The 19,231-nt window shown below is 43.9% G+C and overlaps 1 protein-coding gene across 2 annotated transcripts in view; it reads left to right on the top strand.

The window, feature by feature from the left end:
• The window catches only part of MINDY4 (MINDY lysine 48 deubiquitinase 4), a 119,582-nt gene that overhangs the window by 4,482 nt on the left and 95,869 nt on the right, over positions 1-19,231 (top strand). For both annotated transcript variants that reach the window (XM_040259689.1, XM_040259690.1), the window contains exons 2-5: positions 1,527-1,646; positions 7,628-7,863; positions 11,309-11,555; positions 15,279-15,706. In XM_040259689.1, the coding sequence (XP_040115623.1) occupies positions 1,527-1,646; positions 7,628-7,863; positions 11,309-11,555; positions 15,279-15,706 (1,031 nt within the window). The remainder of the gene's footprint in view (positions 1-1,526; positions 1,647-7,627; positions 7,864-11,308; positions 11,556-15,278; positions 15,707-19,231) is intronic.

Raw genomic sequence — 19,231 nt, 5'->3', positions numbered from 1 at the left:
CTTCTTGTGCAGCCTGAATGCAGTCCATCTGTACACTTGTGGGCTTTACCATCAGAGCACATAAAGAATGTAACTACTTATTTACACTTCTGCTACAACTACCCTGGTCCAAGCCACCTCCGTCTTTCATGTGAATTGGTCTATAGCCTTCTAGTCTTAATGCCTAATCCCCTGTCCCATATAGTCTGTCCTCAACCTAGAAGCCAAGCAGTCCTTTGCAAATATGTTAGTTCAGAATGCTCCTTTTTCCTCAGTCCTCCAATAGGCTTCCCATTTCACAAAAGCCAACAAGGCCTTTGCTTAGCAAGCTCTGGGCAACTTCTCTGACTTTATTTCCTGCCACTTTCCCCTAGTTATATGGCTCTAGCTATACTGGACTCCTTGTAGCTGCCACAGGGCCTTTGTACTTGTCATTTGGGTGAGCTCTGTGAGGGTCAGGACTTTGGTCTTTTCCCTCTTCTGCCTCTAGCAGACAAACTGGTGGACTTATGGCTCGTTCCTTTCATTTCACAGATGGGGAAACTGGAAAACAGGAGTGAGCACATGGGTGATGGTCAGTAAATAGTTGACTAGAAACTTCCTTTTTATTCTCTTTGGTTCAATGTTGCTTGCATATGTTGTTTCACAAATTCTTCTTGGCCCAGCTCATGGCAGGCAGCAGGTTTTTTCTTGTTTTCCCAGCACTGAGAGCTTCTGCAAAATTCTGAACACAAAGCCTGGAGGAGCCACTGAAGCCTGACTCACACTGGGGTCTGGATCCATCAAGAACAAGGGGCTCCCTTAGTGCCAGGCTGATCTGAGTGTGAGGCATCTCCCATTCTTCTGCCTTTCAGTGATCATCCCTGTCTGGGGAGGTGGGCAGGCTGCAGCTGCTGTGGTTGTTTTCAAAAGAAGGAGCCAGACTCTTAAGGGGCCCCAAGGGCTGGGCCTTTGGGGAGTTCAGGGCTGGAGGATGGAAAGCAGCTGCACTGGGACACAGCAGACGCTCACCACGTGCTTCCTGTGAGTCTGGGTCCTGGTGTCACCTCCTCACAGTCTGGGATGGTCAGATCTCCAGCTATGTGAGTCCACTCTGTTATGCTGGACAAATCAACCCTGGCGCCCCATCTGCAAAAAGAAGGGAATTACTGTTGGCCTTTTGCTTATGTGTTTCCTCCTGTTTATTTTTAAAGCTTCATATCCCGTGGCCCCAAATCTAAGCCAAACCCTGAATTCCTGAGCCAGTGGTGGGCAGCGAGACAGTTACCTGGATTTCGCTTTCTTTTTCTCTAAAATGTGCTGACAGCTTCAGCCTGAGTTCCGCCCACAGGGTGGCTGTAAGATTCGGAGTAATAATCCTAAAGATGATGTCAGTGTGAAGGTTACATAAGAGTAAATTCTTAAGTCAGTTTTCAGTCCTCCCAATACACTGTGAGGAAGGTGGGAGAAGATGAAGGTAATGAACATTAACAGTCTTTTTGTTGTCGTCAGAGCTCGGAGGGTTTAGATTTGAAATGGTAAATAGTGATTTGGAGTACTTCCCTCAGGGCTTAAAGAAGACGTCTGTGACCATGGACCAGGAACGCCCACGCTCCAATCTCAGCATAAACAGCAGAAACGATCTCCGAAAGGTTTTACATCTTGAATTTCTCTACAAGGAGAACAAGGTACATGCTTTCCAAGTGTGGTGGGGAGTTCTGGAATGGATTTTGGCAATGTCACGGTACTCACGAGCCCTGCCAGGTCATCAGAGACCAGTGGCTAGAGGCTTGTCGCACCTGCGGTTAGGGAGAAACAGGCAAATCCTGACTGTGTGCTGGGTTTCTAGCTTCTGTCTGCCCCACCCCACTGTCAGAGCATGCATGCACAGTATGGGGCTCATTTTTGCACCCAGGCCTGAGCCTGTTAACAGTTATTACCTGTGCTCCTTCCTTTCCCGGGAGACTATTTTTAGTAAGACTGTACTGAAGAATACAGCATTCAGTTATGCTAAAATTTTCCATTCTTTGCCTCCTGAAGAAGGAGTGGTTTTCCTTCTTCAGCTCGGAGTAATACATTTAATTCAGGCAGATGGGGGGTTTGGGTTCAGCTAACCCAGATGTGTTGAAGTTGAGACAGCAAATGGAACAAGTACCTCCTTGGGTGGTGGTGGGCGTGCTTACTTGATCCCCCGCCTCGATCCCCACACTGTCTGTTACAAGCCTTCAGGACACTGCATGGTTTTCTTCTGTTGTGCTTATTACGCTTATAATAGAATATTTGTGTGGGCGTTTACTTAAGGTCTGCCTCCCCCACTACTCTGGATGCTCCAGGATACCGGTTGTATCACCATACTTCACCATGATGCTTGATGATGTAGTAAATAGTCAGTGTGTATTTATTTATGAATGAATGAATGAATGAAACTACCATCCTGAGCTACTTGCTCTTTCTGTTAGAAGAGAGAATCTTATGATTTGACTTGTCGACCAAAAATGATGCACAGTGTGAGAGTTGTGAGTTAAGTTTTATCTGGGGCAAAGTGATGAGTGCAGCCTGGGAGGCAGCACCTCAGACAGCTCTGAGAGACTGCGCCAAAGAGGCAGTGCTGCTGCCGCTGGTAAGTCGCTGCAGTCGTGTCCAACTCTGTGCGACCCCACAGACGGCAGCCCACCAGGCTCCCCTGTCCCTGGGATTCTCCAGGCAAGAACACTGGAGTGGGTTGCCATTTCCTTCTCCAATGCATGAGAGTGAAAAGGGAAAGTGAAATCGCTCAGTCGTGTCCGACTCCTAGCGGCCCCATGGACTGCAGCCCACCAGGCTCCCCCGTCCCTGGGATTCTCCAGGCAAGAGCACTGGAGCGGAGTGCCATCGCCTTCTCTGGAGAGGTGGTGGGGAAAGGGCAATATGTGAGATTTTGGTGAAGCAGGAGCTCAGTGCAATCAAGTGCTTACTTTACAAGAGATTTTGTGCCGTCACAAGGAGCTGGTGTCGTCATGAAGGGTTTTAATGCTTTTCTAGGTATGAGGAGGTGCAAGGGTTAGGATCCTGAAATCAGTTCCTAAAAATATTTCAGTAACCTGAAAATATCAGTTCCTGAAAACTGTCTTACTTGTTCCACCAGTTTCCCTGGAGCACAGAATGCCTCACTTTCCATCCTGAACTCCCTCAGGGTGTGCCAAGAACTTCAGCAGCACAGGAGTCAGTCTCCACAGAGGCAGACAGCAAATGCCCTTAGCAAGCGCCAATTTGTAGTTGACAGATTCAAGAACGGGCTCTCCAGCAGATGTTGCCTTGTGGGAGGGCGTAGTGTCAGAGGTGGAAAGAACCTCATGGACATATTGTTCAGCATTTATCACAAGTGGCAGCCAGGTGAAGTCTTTCCAGAAGCCCTGGAAAGACCTTCATGTTCTGAGTCCTGTGGTGACACGTGGGCCCCTCTATCTCCTGTACCAATTTGGTTGAAGTCCTGTAGACAGCAGACATTCAGCAGTCATCCACCAGCTCTCTTACAAGGCAGGAGAGTGGACTGTATATTTTACAAAGATTTTTTTCCAGAGAGAGTGAGACAGTTAAGCAGAAAATTCAATTAACCATTGTGGCACAGTGAGATTTTTGTAAAAATGCACCTTTACCTAACTTCCCAGAAGCATCTTTGTCATTCAAGTTATTTTTATTTCTTCACTGTAGTATGGTCTCCCTAAGGTAGCTATTATCTTAAGATCCTTAAGATATTTTCATTCAGTTCAGTTCAGTTTAGTCTCTCAGTCGTGTCTGACTCTTTGCGACCCCATGAACCACAGCATGCCAGGCGTCCCTGTCCATCACCAACTCCCGGAGTCCACCCAAACCCATGTCCATCGAGTCAGTGATGCCATCCAATCATCTCATCCTCTGTCGTCCCCTTCTCCTCCCACCCTTAATCTTTCTCAGCATCAGGGTCTTTTCAAATGAGTCAGTTCTTCACGTCAGGTGGCCAAAGTATTGGAGTTTCAGCTTCAACATCAGTCTTCCAATGAATACCCAGGACTGATCTCCTTTAGGATGGACTGGTTGGATCTCCTTGCAGTCCAAGGGACTCTCAAGAGTCTTCTCCAGCACCACAGTTCAAAAGTATCAATTCTTCAGCACTCAGCATTCTTTATAGTCCAACTCTCACATCCATATATGACCACTGGAAAAACCATAGCCTTGACTAGACAGACCTTTGTTGGCAAAATGATGTCTCTGATTTTTAATATGCTGTCTAGGTTGGTCAAAACCTTCCTTCCAAGGAGTAAGTGTCTTAATTTCATGGCTGCAATCACCGTCTGCAGTGATTTTGGAGCCCAGAAAAATAAAGTCTGTCATTGTTTCCACTGTTTTCCCATCTATCTTCCATGCAGTGATGGGACCAGATGCCATGATCTTAGGTTTCTGGATGTTGAGCTTTAGGCCAACTTTTTCACTCTCCTCTTTCACTTTCACCAAGAGGCCCTTTAGTTCTTCTTCACTTTCTGCCATAACGGTGGTGTCATCTGCATATCTGAGGTTATTGATATTTCTCCCAGCAATCTTGATTCCAGCTTGAGCTTCTTCCAGCCCAGCGTTTCTCATGATGTACTCTGCATATAAGTTAAATAAGCAGGGTGACAGTATACAGCCTTGATGTACTGCTTTTCCTATTTGGAACCGGTCTGTTGTTCCATGTCCAGTTGTAACTGTTGCTTCCTGACCTGCATACAGGTTTCTCAAGAGGCAGGTCAGGTGGTCTGGTATTCCCATCTCTTTCAGAATTTTCCACAGTTTATTGTGATCCACAAAGGCTTTGACATAGTCAATAATGCAGAAATAGATGTTTTTCTGGAACTCTCTTGCTTTTTCCATGATCCAGCGGATGTTGGCAATTTGATCTCTGGTTCCTCTGCCTTTTCTAAAACCAGCTTGAACATCTGAAAGTTCACGGTCCACATATTGCTGAAGCCTGGCTTGGAGAATTTTGAGCATTACTTTACTAGCGTGTGAGATAAGTGCAATTGTGTGGTAGTTTGAGCATTCTTTGGCATTGCCTTTCTTTGGGATTGGAATGAAAACTGACCTTTTCCAGTCCTGTGACCACTGCTGAGTTTTCCAAATTTGCTGACATATTGAGTGCAGCACTTTCACAGCATCATCTTTTAGGATTTGAAATAGCTCTACTGGAATTGCATCACCTCCACTAGCTTTGTTCGTAGTGATGCTTCCTAAGGCCCACTTGACTTCACATTCCAGGATGTCTGGCTCTAGGTGAGTGATCACACCATCGTGATTATCTGGGTTGTGAAGACTTTTTTTGTACAGTTCTTGTGTGTATTCTTGCCACCTCTTCTTAATATCTTCTGCTTCTGTTAGGTCCCTACCATTTCTGTCCTTTATTGAGCCCATCTTTACATGAAATGTTCCCTTGGTATTTCTAATTTTCTTGAAAAGATCTCTAGTCTTTCCCATTCTATTGTTTTCCTCTATTTCTTTGCACCGATTGCTGAGGAAGGCTTTCTTACCTCTCCTTGCTATTCTTTGGAACTCTGCATTCAGATGCTTGTATCTTTCCTTTTCTCCTTTGCTTTTCACTTCTCTTCTTTTCTCAGCTATTTGTAAGGCCTTCCAGACAGCGATTTTGCTTTTTTGCCTTTCTTTTCCATGGGGGTGGTCTTATTTCCTGTCTCCTGTACAATGTCACGAACCTCCGTCCATAGTTCATCAGGCACTCTATCTATCAGATCTAGTCCCTTAAATCTATTTCTCACTTCCACTGTATAGTCATAAGGGACTTGATTTAGGTCATACCTGAATGGTCTAGTAGTTTTCCCCACTTTCTTCAATTTAAGTCTGAATTTGGCAATAAGGAGTTCATGATCTGAGCCACAGTCAGCTCCTGATTATTTGATTTATCCAGTAGTTATTAGCTGTTATACAATAAATTGGAGCTTATATTTTACAGGAAAATAATATACTCATTAATCTATCTATGTCATCACAATTTTCACATTCACTCAGCTCAAAACTAGAGTGATTCTGGGAAAGCCCTGCGATTTAATGTTAATTCTAGTAATTTGTTTTCCCCCTTTAATGTGCCATAGATAAATACCTATATAAAACTACGATTTTGAAAAATGGTATCTAGATTCATATAAAGGCTGTATCTTTATGAGCAAAACAATACGAAAAACCACATTGTATAATTCAGGTATTTAGGGCCCCAAATCTTTCATACTGAAAGGAAAATAAGAAGGTTGAAGTAAATTATGTAATATCCCCAGCCCCCCAACTCTCTTCCTTGTAAGTTTCATTTAGACTTAGACAAAATAGTTTGGGTCCTATTCTAAAAAATAAAACTGTCCCCTGATTTTGACTGCCTGATAATTCTATTGAGTTTGATCATAACCTGTAGGTCTTGGTCCCAGAGTTCTACTGCATAGGTCAGGGAAATAGTAAGGGGGAAAGACTGGATACACCCAAGGGTTCCCTCTGTGCCAGGCTCTTTATCAGGCACTTTATCACTCTGACTGCAAACTCACCACCTGCCCCATGCCTGGCTGCCTTTCTGAAGGGCCTGAATGTTACCCGGCAGGTGGGGTGCTGACTGACACATGGTCTAGCTCCTGAGACCAGCTTGGATAACTCTGTGCAAATTACTTAGGAGAACTTCTAAAAGGAATCAGTGTTCTAATCTTGGCAATTCTGGTTTAGTAAGACTCAGCAAGGCCCGATAATTTGTCTGTGATAAAAACCTTCAAAGGTAATATTTAGTGCTGTCAGGGTAAGGGAGTACTGATACTACTTGTTTCCAAAATCTACTACCAAAGAGTTTCATTTTATCTTTTTTAAAGATTGGGACATAAACTGAGTCAATCCTGACTGCCTCTCTGTGCTCTTGCACTAACCTTCTGCTGTTTGTCTCTGTCATTTCTTGTGTCTAGTGTTAGATGTAGAGTGCACAAGCTAAGAAGGGGCTTCCTGGGTGGCTCAGTGGTAAAGAACCCGCCTGCAGTGCCGGAGCCACAGTAGACGAGGGTTAGATCCTTGGGTCAGGGTTAGATCCTCCATGGGAAGATCCCCTGGAGGAGGGCATGGCAACCCACTCCACTATTTTGCCTGGAGAATGCCATGGACAGAGGAGCCTGGCAGGCTACAATCCATAGGGTTGCAAAGAGTTGGACAAGACTGGTGACTTAGCACACACACACACACACACACACACACACACACACACACACAGAGTATATACAAACTAAGAAATCATGCAGGTCCCAAATGTTTATAAACTGGTAGAGTTAGTGATCATAAAGACTGAATTGTTTTTTGAATGAAAGGATATATATTTTATAAATTTATTTCCAGATGACAAAAACCAAGAGGAAATTTGATTAGGTATGCCTCTGTTCACATCACATTTTATTACATTTGTTCACTGAGTCTCCTGTCTCATGCATTGGATGCTAGTTCTTTGAAGGTATTGGTTTTATTTTCATCCCTGTTGCTACCTAACACAGAACTTGACATATAATAAGTAGTTAGTGAGTGTTTGCTGAGAGAATGTATGGATGAGTAAGAAGCTGATAAACTATGTTAAAGAATTTCAGTGGCTGCTTTTCCCACCCTTCCCCTAAAGCTGTAAATAAATTAAGGATTTTTTTTCTTCCAATGATAGGCAAAGGAAAACCCTCTAAAAACAAACCTGGAACTCATTACCAGATACTTTCTGGATCACTTTGGGAATATTGGTAACAGCGTTACTCAAGAAACACCAATCCCTGAACTCTCAGTACCAAAGAAAAGTAACAAATTACCATTGAGAAGCTCAGAGACCACTCTGGTAAACATACACCACCTCGCAGATGAAGATGAGAGTTGGAGAACACCATTGTCAGAGATAAGCAAAGCCAGGTACCTCTTCTCATTTATACTGTGGATTAGTTTCTTATTTCTTCTGTAACAAATTATGATAAACTCAGTGGCTGTAATAGTGGCTGTAATGTAAACTCAGTTTCTCCAGAGAAACACGACCGGCAGGAACCAATAGGGTATGTAAATGTGTATAGGTATAAATATACATTGGCTTCCCCGGTGCTGCTAGTGGCAGAGAACTCGCCTGCCAATGCAGCAGACACTAAGAAATGCGGTTCAGTCCCTGAGTTGGGACGATCCCCTGGAGGGTGGCATGACAACCACCCTCCAGTTTTCTTGCCTGGAGAATCCTATGGACAGAGGAGCCTGGAGAGCTACAGTCCATGGAGTCTAAAAGAGTCACACATTACTGAAGTGACTTAGCACGCATGCATAAATATATGTGTGTCTAAATGTTATGCATTTAAATAAAGATTTATTTTAAGGAATTGGTTCATGTGGTTGTAGGGGCTGGCAAGTCTGAAATCTATGTGGCAGACTAGTATGCTGGAAGCTCAGGCAGGCTTTCTGTGTTACCGTCTTGAGGCAGAATTACTTCTTTGGGAAACTTTTGTTTTTGTTCTTAAGGTCGTCAAGTGATTAAATGCAGCCCACCTATATTATCTAGAGTGATGTCCTTTACTTAAGCAGCTGATTGTGGATATTAATCACATCTAAAAAATATCTTCCTAGCAACATCTAGACTAGTGTTTGACCAAACACTTGGGGAGCATAGCCTAAACAAGTTGACCTACAAAACTGAACTGTCACGATGTCCTAAAGTGACACCAATTTATTACCTTATGGCTGAGGTCAGAAGTCCAAAATTGGTCTCACTGGGCTAATGGCAAGGTGTCAGGAGGGTTGGTTCTTCCTATAAACTCTGAGGGGAGAATCTGTTTCCTTCCCTTTTTTAAATTCCAGAGGCTGCCTCCATTCCTTGGCTTGTGGCCTTTCCCTCTGTCTTCAGAGCACACCCCTGCTTCTGCTGCCACATCTCCTACTACTGACTCATCCTCCTGTCTCCCTCTAAGAAGGACGGACCCCAGTGATTGCACTGGGCCCACCTAGTCAATCTATGGTAATAGGCCCATCTCAAGATTCTTTTTATTTATTTTTTACCAGAATATAATTGCTTTACAACATTGTGTTAGTTTCCTCTGTACAACATCATGAGTCACTTGTGTGTAACATTTATCCCCTCCCTCTTCATCTCAAGAGTCTTAACATAATCATGCCTGCAAAGTCCCTTTCTTTTGCCGTGTAAGGTAACATATTCACAGGTTCCAGGGTTTAGGGTGTGAACATCTTCAGGAGGCCACACTCTACGTTTTCAGAATCCCTGTCATAGAGCACGGTTATTTTCCTCTAGAGGCCCTGGGAGTGGACCACTTTGTGATGGAGGATACTTATAATTCAAAATGTGTAATTTAATTTCCATGATTCAGAAGGTTCAAGGGCTTCCTTTGTTTGCATTTTCTTAAAGACAGGAGTATAGAATTCTGAAAGGCCACGGAACACTGGAGAGATGAAAAAGTGAAAAATAAGGCCTTTTAGAACTCAGGAAAAATGAAGCAGCATTCTTTAAAAAAAACTATTTATTTATTTGGTTACACTGTGGAAAATTCTGAAAGAGATAGGCATACCAGACCACCTAACCTGCCTCTTGAGAAACCTGTATGCAGGTCAGGAAGCAACAGTTACAACTGGACATGGAACAACAGACTGGTTCCAAATAGGAAAAGCAGTACATCAAGGCTGTATATTGTCACCCTGCTTATTTAACTTATATGCAGAGTACATCATGAGAAACGCTGGGCTGGAAGAAGCTCAAGCTGGAATCAAGATTGCTGGGAGAAATATCAATAACCTCAGATATGCAGATGACACCACCGTTATGGCAGAAAGTGAAGAAGAACTAAAGGGCCTCTTGATGAAAGTGAAAGAGGAGAGTGAAAAAGTTGGCTTAAAGTTCAACATTCATAAAACTAAGATCATGGCATCTGGTCCCATACTTCATGGCAGATAGATGGGGAAACAGTGGAGACAATGCCTGACTTTATTTTTCTGGGCTCCAAAATCACTGCAGATGACGATTGCAGCAATGAAATTAAACAATGCTTACTCCTTGGAAGGAAAGTTATGACCAACCTCAACAGCATATTAAAAAGCAGAGACATCACTTTGCCAACAAAGGTCTGTCTAGTCAAGGCTATGGTTTATCCTGTGGTCGTGTATGGATGTGAGAGTTGGACTGTGAAGAAGGCTGAGCGCTGAAGAACTGATACTTTTGAACTATGGTGTTGGAGAAGACTCTTAAGAGTCCCTGGGACTGCAAGGAAATCCAACCAGTCCATCCTAAAGGAGAGCAGTCCTGGGTGTTCATTGGAAGGACTGATGTTGAGGCTGAAACTCCAATACTTTGGCCACCTGATGCGAAGAGCTGACTCATTGGAAAAGACCCTGATGCTGGGAAAGATTGAGGGCAGGAGGAGAAGGGGACAACGGAGGATGAGATGGCTGGATGGCATCACTGACTCGATGGACATGAGTCTGAGTGAACTCCGGGAGTTGATGATGGACAGGGAGGCCTGGTGTGCTGCGGTTCATGGGGTCATAAAGAGTCCGACATGACTGAGCGACTGAACTGAACTGAACTGAACTGGGTCTCATCTGTGGCATGAGAATCTTCGATCTTTGTTGCAGCATGTGGTATCTAGTTCCCCAGCTGGGGATCAAACTTGGGCCCCTTGGATTGGGAGTGCGGAATCTTAGCCACTGGGCCACCAGGGAAGTCCTGCTCTCTTACTCTCTTAAACATACACACACATACACATGCACCATCTTTCTTTCTTATTCTTTCTCTCTCTCAATGCCAAGCAACCCAGGAAAAGAAGCTGTTTCCATGCCTAACTTTGCTGAACTTTGACTGGGAACACCAAGTTTGCCAAAGGTTTCCATCCACCACCTTCAATAGTGTGCAGTAATGGGGCTCCATCCCTTTCAAGACTATACAGTCCTCCCCCTTATCCATGGGGGATACATTCCAAGCCCCCCAATAAATGCCCAGAACCCTGGTTAGTAAGTAACCCTATATATACTATAGGTGGGGGGGGGGAACTATTGTATTGAAGGGCGACAGTTCTCCTTAATCACTGGGGTCTGGAAGAAACAAGGATGCTCTTTATGTTGACAATTCAAGGAATCCTATCATCAGTCATCAACCCTGATTTTGTTTCTTGTTTCTGGCCTCATCTTGTAGGCCAGACCTGCCCAGATACAGAAGTCTTTTCTTTTCCTTACCTTTAATGATAAAGCTGGTTAGAAACCACCACAGGTTTGTGAATGGGCTTACTGTGAGTGCCTATGGACTGTGCAATTTATTATTATTGCTAGCGATTTCCTTTGAGGACTCTGTTTTAATGGAAATATCCCTTTTTTGCAGACACGACAGTCTTGATGGGGATGTACTTGGTCATTTTGTATCATCCAAAAGGTCCTCGCACAAAAGTAGGCCCATAAAGACAGTCCTAGGTGAAAGCTCCCCTGTGGCTTCTGCGTGGGAGAAGATGGACAAGCTTCCAATGTCAGAGCCTTCCTTGGACACAAAGAGGATGGGAGAGAAGGTCAGGCCAAAGTCTGGTCTGATTGTCCGAGGCATGATGGCCGGGCCCATTGCCAGCTCCCCGCAGGTGGGCCTGATGCTTGAGCTATGAGCATGATGAGCTATGAGCTATGAACTATGAGCTATGATGCTTGAGCTTGATGCTGTGAGCATGGAAATTGAGGATGGGCATGGCTTAAGGGGTGCCTGGGTTTACTTAGGGTGCCCCACAAGACAGCTCCAGAAGGGAGGATATATATTGTGGGATGGGCAAGAATAAGGGGCCTTTTATCCGTCCCTAGCTCTACTGCCAGCTCCTGGGCCCATGGTCTCGTCACCTTCCCTGCCCTCAGTTTACCCATCTTATCAAGCAGGTAGTTACCATGGTTCTATGTAGCTTTGCCGAGTGAGAACACATGGACCTAGGTTTATCTTTGCAGTTCAGGAGTGGGGGACCCAGCCAAGTCTAGAGAACGTACTTATTATTTTTAAAAACATGATAGTGAAAAAAGAAAAAGAAATCTCAATCCTTATAGTTCGGTTTTGCTTTAAAAAAGTTCTAAAAATTTAACACCGATGTTTTATAGTCTCCCTTAAAGAGAGGCGACTGTAGGCTCCTGTCAGGTGGGAAACTAAAGCAAAGGAGAGAATGAATGTAAAAGGAATTTGTAAAACAAAAGAGAAACAGAACAACAAAGGAAAATCAAACACCAAACTCATAGTGTGGTGTCAGTCAAATCAGGGCGCCTTAGCAAACCAAAAAACAGGTCATCTGTGTCCATGCTGGTCACCCCACTCTCGGAGCAGCATGTGTACACGCAGGTGAGGCTTCAGGGGCCAGCTCTATTCTCCCAGTTCATCTGGAATTAAAGGCAAAAAGCAGCGGACCCTCTCTCCGCCCCTGCCTACATCTTGTGAGATTTTTAGACAAGGTCTTTAAAGGTCTTTTGGACATGGTCTCTTGGCCATGGTCTTATTTGTTAGACCCAGGTCTCCAAGACCCCTTTGAGATCTGGAATTTTATGGCTCAGAGATGGTCATGCAGTTGGAAAAGGGAAAAGTTTCTTCATTGTCTTTTCAGAAAACTAGGGGTATTCTTTACTAGTACATCAAAGCTAGACAAGTTTTTTCTTAATGTGGAATCTGAAACCATCCCAGTGAACTTTTTTTTGTGTTATCGGTTTTCATTGGTTTGTCTTGCACCTTGAATGAATCTTTTACCACTGCATGGCTTAGTAACATGATGCATTGGTCACGTGAAAGTTATTGTTTTATGAAGTTATATATCCTCTGAGTGTTGACACATTTCATTATACAAGAAGCCATGTAAAAAATCACATTTGTTAATGTCATCGCTCAACTCATCAGAAAGTTTTTAAGTATCGAGAAGCCCTCAAGTTCATAATGGCAAACATGTTTCTCCAAATTCTGATTTTTAAGGTAACTTGTATTTGATCACTGGCAACAATATATAATTTGTTTCCCTTGAGTTCAATTTATTTTCAAGAAAATGCCTGCCAAATATCTGTCTGAATTAACCGCAGTTCATCTTGTTATGGTTCCATGAAAAACAGTAGCGAGTTCAGCTCACAACTCAGATGGCTGCATATAGGGGCTTTGCCTAGTCACAGCCTTCATCATCTGCCTCCCGCACAATGTTTATTTATACCTCCTACTTTGTCACACAGACTGTTAAAGAGATGTCTAACACAGGATCAGGATCGGATGCAATTAACATTTTCTGTGCATCAGCACGGACATTCTTAAGTGAAATTAGCATTTTTATTGTAAGTGCGGTCGAATACCTTGAGCACTGGTATAGTTTGGTGCCTCTGCCTTGATTCGTGCTGAAGGCCCAGCAGGTTTTCCCACCAGTGCTTTTGGATCATCACTGCAAACATCAACACGATGAAGAACGCACATCATATCTTATTATTATATTTAAAATAGTTTTGAGCTCTCTGAAAGGGTTTGGGCATGGACCCCTAAGTTTGATGGGCTATACTTTGAGAACTGGTGGACCAGATGAATGTTAGGGTCCTGTCATATCATGACTTGCTTTTTTTATATGTATTTATTTGTTGCAGTTCAGTCCCCTTCAGTACTGAGGTGTGAGGGCGAGGGCTTGGACCCGCTTTACTACTGAGAGATTGCCACAGACTCCTCCCCAAAGAAGAAAGCAGTTCTCTGAGGTGTTCTTTACCCCTGGGGTATCTGAATCTTGTGAAAGGACACGAAGGTGGCCTTTCCCCAGGTTTTCTGGAAGGTGTTCTGTGGGCTTTTGAGTGCTTTGGCCATACAAGAGAAAAGAGCAAGCTTTGCTAGGTATTGCATCATTTTTTACTGCTAGGTCAGCTCTGCACTTTCGAAGGATGAGTAAGAGGCTGGGTTCCCTGCCCTTGGCCGGAAGTTTGGGTCTCCTTGGGAACAGTGACTAATGTTTTCTTTGCTCTGTGGCAAGGAATGCCCTGGGTGGCTTTCGGAGGAGGTTTATGGTGCCTAGTAATTTCCACTGGGTGGGAACAGGACAGAATTAGATGTTCTTTTTTTGGCACAGGCTTTACCATTTGGCTCAGGATTATTTCTGGAATTGCTGAGAGGTCCAGAAAAAGCTCAGCAGGTGTATATTTGTCCCCTCCCTCTACTCCTCCACCTCAGATGGGTAACAACATGAGTTCCCATTTCACTGGTTAATAATTGATAGAGAGGACACTTCAGTTGACTCCTCTGAAGTTCCTGCATTTTGAAAGTGAGCAAGACTTGATTGCTTACTAGGTATAGGTCACTGAACTGGGAAGCTCTTGGGACACCAGAGACGAAGGAATAACGGCCTCCATCACTTGGTCTACTGGCAGGAAAGGGTAGAGCCCTGAGTATGTCCCCGCATGGGCACAGGGGCAAAGATACTAAGCAGTGGTGTTATAACATTTGCTGGCTGCTTCGAGGGGTTGGCTCTGTGCTACTGCCGTACATGGGTCTGGGTCTCTCCTTTAGCCCTTACCGTGGTCTTGTGGGAGGTCAGCACTGCAGGTCCCCAATCCTTTATCCAAAACCTTTGGGCCAAATGTGCTTTGTAATTTAGATTTTTTTTTTTTAAACTTCAGAAAGGAAATACTGTGCATAAACCACGCACCACAGAATGCCTGAAGTAGGGTTTGGTGTAGCATCCCATAAACAAAACATAGCTGCCACAAAACATATGAATATTCATGCTTGAAAAGAGACCACAAGGGAATTCCCTGACAATCCAGTGGTTAAGGTTCCTCACTTTCACTGCTGAGGGCCTGGGTTTGATCCCTGGTCAGGAAACTACGATACCCCAAGCCCCATGGTATGGTGGAGGGGGGGAACTACAAGTAACTTCATAACAATTAAAAAGAATTTGCCATAGGATTCCAACAGAAATGTTCATTTTTTAGAGGTTTTGGGGTTTAGAAATTACAGATAGCAGATTGTAGACAGATTAGATTACAGGAAGGGCAGATAAGGAACAAAGAAGTTCAATGACTTGTCACAGGGGACATAGCTAGCAGGTGGTGATTCAGGAATTAGAACACATCTGACCCTGGAGCTGTCTGTAAGGGGTGTGGGAGGAGGCTGAGGCATGCTTCTGGGGTTTATGCTCGTGGGGTGCTGTGAAAGCATGGGATAAGTGGGGCCCCCAAGAGTCTCCTCAGAGGGTAGGTAGAATTTTAAGAGAAGGAATTGAGGATGGAAAAGGTGGGAAGGGACCATCATAGTCTTGGAGTAGGTTATTTCCCACCTCCCTCCAAGGGATCCTCACCTCTGCTTTTGTCCTTGTCCCTTCCAGGATTCCCTCCGCAGACGCTCGCTGAGGCGGTCCCCGGCCTTAAGCAGCGCTACCCAGCCTCACAAGGAAGGGAGCCCACAAGAGCCTGAGCTCTCTACTCACACCCCCACCTGTTCCACCCCTCTGGAGGGACCAGCTTCCAGCACCGCCTCCACCCCTAGGAGCCCTCGGGGCCCGCTCAGCGAGCTGACCTGGGAAAAGCGGAGAACCTCGCCTGGCAGCCCGCCTCACCTGCCAGGCAAAGGGGTGCCCCCCAGGGGGAGTGGCAGGTGGAGAGACCTTTCCGAACACAGTCCAGCTGTGGACAGTGGCTCGGAGGCCGTCAGAATCGCCCCGAAGTTCTCCCTGTCGAATGGGAATGTCCCGAAGATGCAGGAGAGGCCAGAGAGAGCGTTCGAACGGCAGGAGAGCCAGCCCCCATCCCTCAGGTGAGTGTGCTATGCCCAGGTGATGGTTTTTCAGAGAACCATCCAGTCCCGAGTGGCTCCTTGGGCTCTGAGTGCGGCTGGTGAAGTGGGGGAAGTGATGGTAGTCCTTCCACCAGGGAGAAAATAGCCCAGAGCCCACACACTAGGAAGCTTTGGGGAGGTTTCTTTGGCTCTTCTTACTTCTTCTCAAGGGTCAGGCTGATATGGTACAAGAGAGGTATGGAAGCCAGAGGTATGATGGTGAATCAGCTCCCACAAGGCTCCTTAAGGGACAGTTTTTTAAAACCCTATCCTGAATCCTTCTCTTTTATTCTTTCACAATGAACCTTGAGGATTCCTACACTGATTGATTTTTGAATGTTAAACCAACCTTACATTTCTGGAATAAAATGCACTTGGCTATCATATATTAATTTTATATATTGTTTGATTTAATTTATTAGTATTTTGTATAGGTTTTTTGTATATAAATTCATGAAGGAGACTGGCTGGCAAATTTCCTTTCTTGGAACAACAGCCTTGTCAGATTTTTTTTTTATCTAAGATATACTAGAAGTAGTTCCTTTTTTTTTAATAGTCTTGAATAGTTAGTATAAGATTGGTGTTATTTCTTCCTTAAATATTTGAGAGAATTTTCTGAGCATTGATTAAAAGGTTTTAAATTATGAATTCAAATAAAAATATTTAAATTAAAATTATCTTTTTTTAATGTTTTTAAAATAACATTTATTTCTTAAAAGTTAGCATGTGCATAATAGGAAACCAAAAAACACAAGAAGCAAAAAACAAAGTCATTCATAATCACAAGCAGTTTAGCATTTGTTTGTCTTTCTAGGTAGCATTTGTGTATTTTCACAACTAAGCAGCCATTTTTATGTATAATTAAAATTTTCTATTTCGTGTCAGTTATAGCAAGTTGTATTTTTCCAAGGAATTTAACCATTTAATTTATATTTTAACTTTGTGTATATAAAATTGTAATTATAAGATCATGGCATCTGGTCCCATCACTTCATGGGAAATAGATGGGGAAACAGTGGAAACAGTGTCAGACTTTATTTTTGGGGGCTCCAAAATCACTGCAGATAGTGATTGCAGCCATGAAATTAAAAGATGCTTACTCCTTGGAAGGAAAGTTATGACCAACCTAGATAGCATATTCAAAAGCAGAGACATTACTTTGCCAACAAAGCTTCATCTAGTCAAGGCTATGGTTTTTCCAGTGGTCATGTATGGATGTGAGAGTTGGACTGTGAAGAAAGATGAGCGCCAAAGAATTGATGCTTTTGAACTGTGGTGTTGGAGAAGACTCTTGAGAGTCCCTTAGACTGCAAGGAGATCCAACCAGTCCATTCTAAAGGAGAACAGTCTTGGCATTTCTTTGGAAGGAATGATGCTAAAGCTGAAGCTCCAGTACTTTGGCCACCTCATGCAAAGAGTTGACTCATTGGAAAAGACTCTGATGCTGGGAGGGATTGGGGGCAGGAGGAGAAGGGGACGACCGAGGATGAGATGGCTGGATGGCATCACTGACTCGATGGACATGAGTTTGGGTGAACTCCGGGAGTTGGTGATGGACAGGGAGGCCTGGCGTGCTGCGATTCATGGGGTCGTAAAGAGTCGGACACGACTGAGCCACTGAACTGAACTGAACTGATAATGTCTTCTTATTGTCTTCAGTCTTCAAGATTGTCTCTGTTTCCATTCCTGATACTGGTAATTTGTGTTCTGTTTCTCAGCTAGTTTTAGTAGGGGGTTGTGAATTATATGCTCTTTCTTTCAAAGAGGTAACTTTTGGCTTCATAGGTTTCAGTTCAGTTCAGTTGCTCAGTCGTGTCCGACTCTTTGTGACCCCATGAACTGCAGCACGCCAGGCCTCCCTGTCTATCATCAACTCCCGGAGTCTACCTAAACTCATGTCCATTGAGTTGGTGATGCCACCCAACCATCTCCTCCTCTGTGTTGTAGGTTTGGTTTCTAACTTATTGATTTCCACTCTTTCATTCTGCTTTCTTTGAGTTTAGTTTGCTATTATTTTCTATTTTATTGATATGTATCTTGAATTATTGATTCTCAGCCACTTTTTCTTCTTTGTCCCTTCTTCCTCCTCCTCTTCTTCTTTTTGGCATTTCTGATTTTAATTTTTAGGAGGTTTGTTAACTGCTATTCCAGAATTATTTTCAGTGTTTCTTACATATATTAACTGCTCCCATTTGAGTGTTTACTTAGTGCCTGACACTATACTGGACACTTTTCATATATTATTATATAATTCTTAAACCAGCAAGGAGGTATTCCTCAATTTACAGATGAATCCAAAGCCCGTCATGGCTGTAAGCACCATCCTATACTCTTTAGGTTATTGTGTTTTTGTTTATATGTGTTGTGTATGTTTTAAGAAAGTGCCTGTGTGCTCAGTCGTATCTGACTCTTTACAGCCCCATGGACTGTAGCCTGCCAGGCCTCTCTGTCCATGGAATTTTTCAGGCAAGAATACTAGGGTGGGTTGCCATTTCCTACTCCAGGGGATCTTTCTAATTCAGGGATTGAACCCGTGTCTTCTGAATCTCCTGCATTGGCAGGTGAATTCTTTACCATTGTATCACATAGCAAGCCCCTGTGTACTGAGATCCAGCCTCAGCAGAGCCCAGGGGTATCCTCAGGATGGATGACGTCAGGGAATGAAGAAAGATAGAGAAAGAGATAAGGAAAGAATGACACGGGGTGACCAAGTTTCAGTGAGCGAGGCCCCTCACTTTATTTTCAGAGAGGGCTTTTATACCCTGAGTTGTACATACAGCAAGGTGAAAAATGCAGAGTCAACTCAACATTTCATCCGTATTAACTTTTATTGATACCAGGTTCCTTTCTGCAAGTCTTATTTTTTGTACATTATCTTCTGGCCTGGAGGCCTGTTGATATTTTATGACCTCTTTTTGATAAAGGTTGGTCAGCCAGAACAATAGTTTTCCCTTGAAGTGTTTCTTCTTAAATTTCTAGCCTGTGTCACCCTTAAAGGACAGAGTTACATTTTTATGGAGCAAAGATTCAGTGGGTTACAGCAAAGAAAGAACTTATTAACTCAAAGTCTAATGTTGCTAATGCTAAAGCTGCTGCTTGTTTTTTCTGCACCCTGACTATATGCACTCCCAGGAACACAATGGATAAGGGATGTGAGAACTTGGCAGCAAGCGTTGGCTCAACAATGTTGCAAGAGTCTGGATGAACCTGCCAAGTAAGCTAGAATGCTAACAGGGGGTTTGAATTGAAACACTCTTATCTTGTCCAGGAGACTTATTAACTAAAGCCCTAAGTTAACTCTTTCCAGAGAAAGGTGGTCGGGGACAGCCCCCTGTTAATGTCAGGAGAGTTGGTAAAAGACATAAAATAGTAAGACAGATTCTGGTTTTGTGGTGGATGGTCGAGCAGGTCCAGGGGGTCTGTCAAGTCCTGAGGCCTTGCTTATCAGGACTCTTCCGCATGACCTTGTCATGGGTGGGGTGGTCCAGGGAGTCCCTCGAGTCC

Source organism: Oryx dammah, unplaced genomic scaffold (assembly GCF_014754425.2).
Source record: "Oryx dammah isolate SB20612 unplaced genomic scaffold, SCBI_Odam_1.1 HiC_scaffold_18, whole genome shotgun sequence".
Classification (NCBI taxonomy): Eukaryota; Metazoa; Chordata; class Mammalia; order Artiodactyla; family Bovidae; genus Oryx; species Oryx dammah.
Note: the sequence above shows the minus strand (reverse complement) of the source record. Positions and strands in the feature narration are given on the sequence as shown.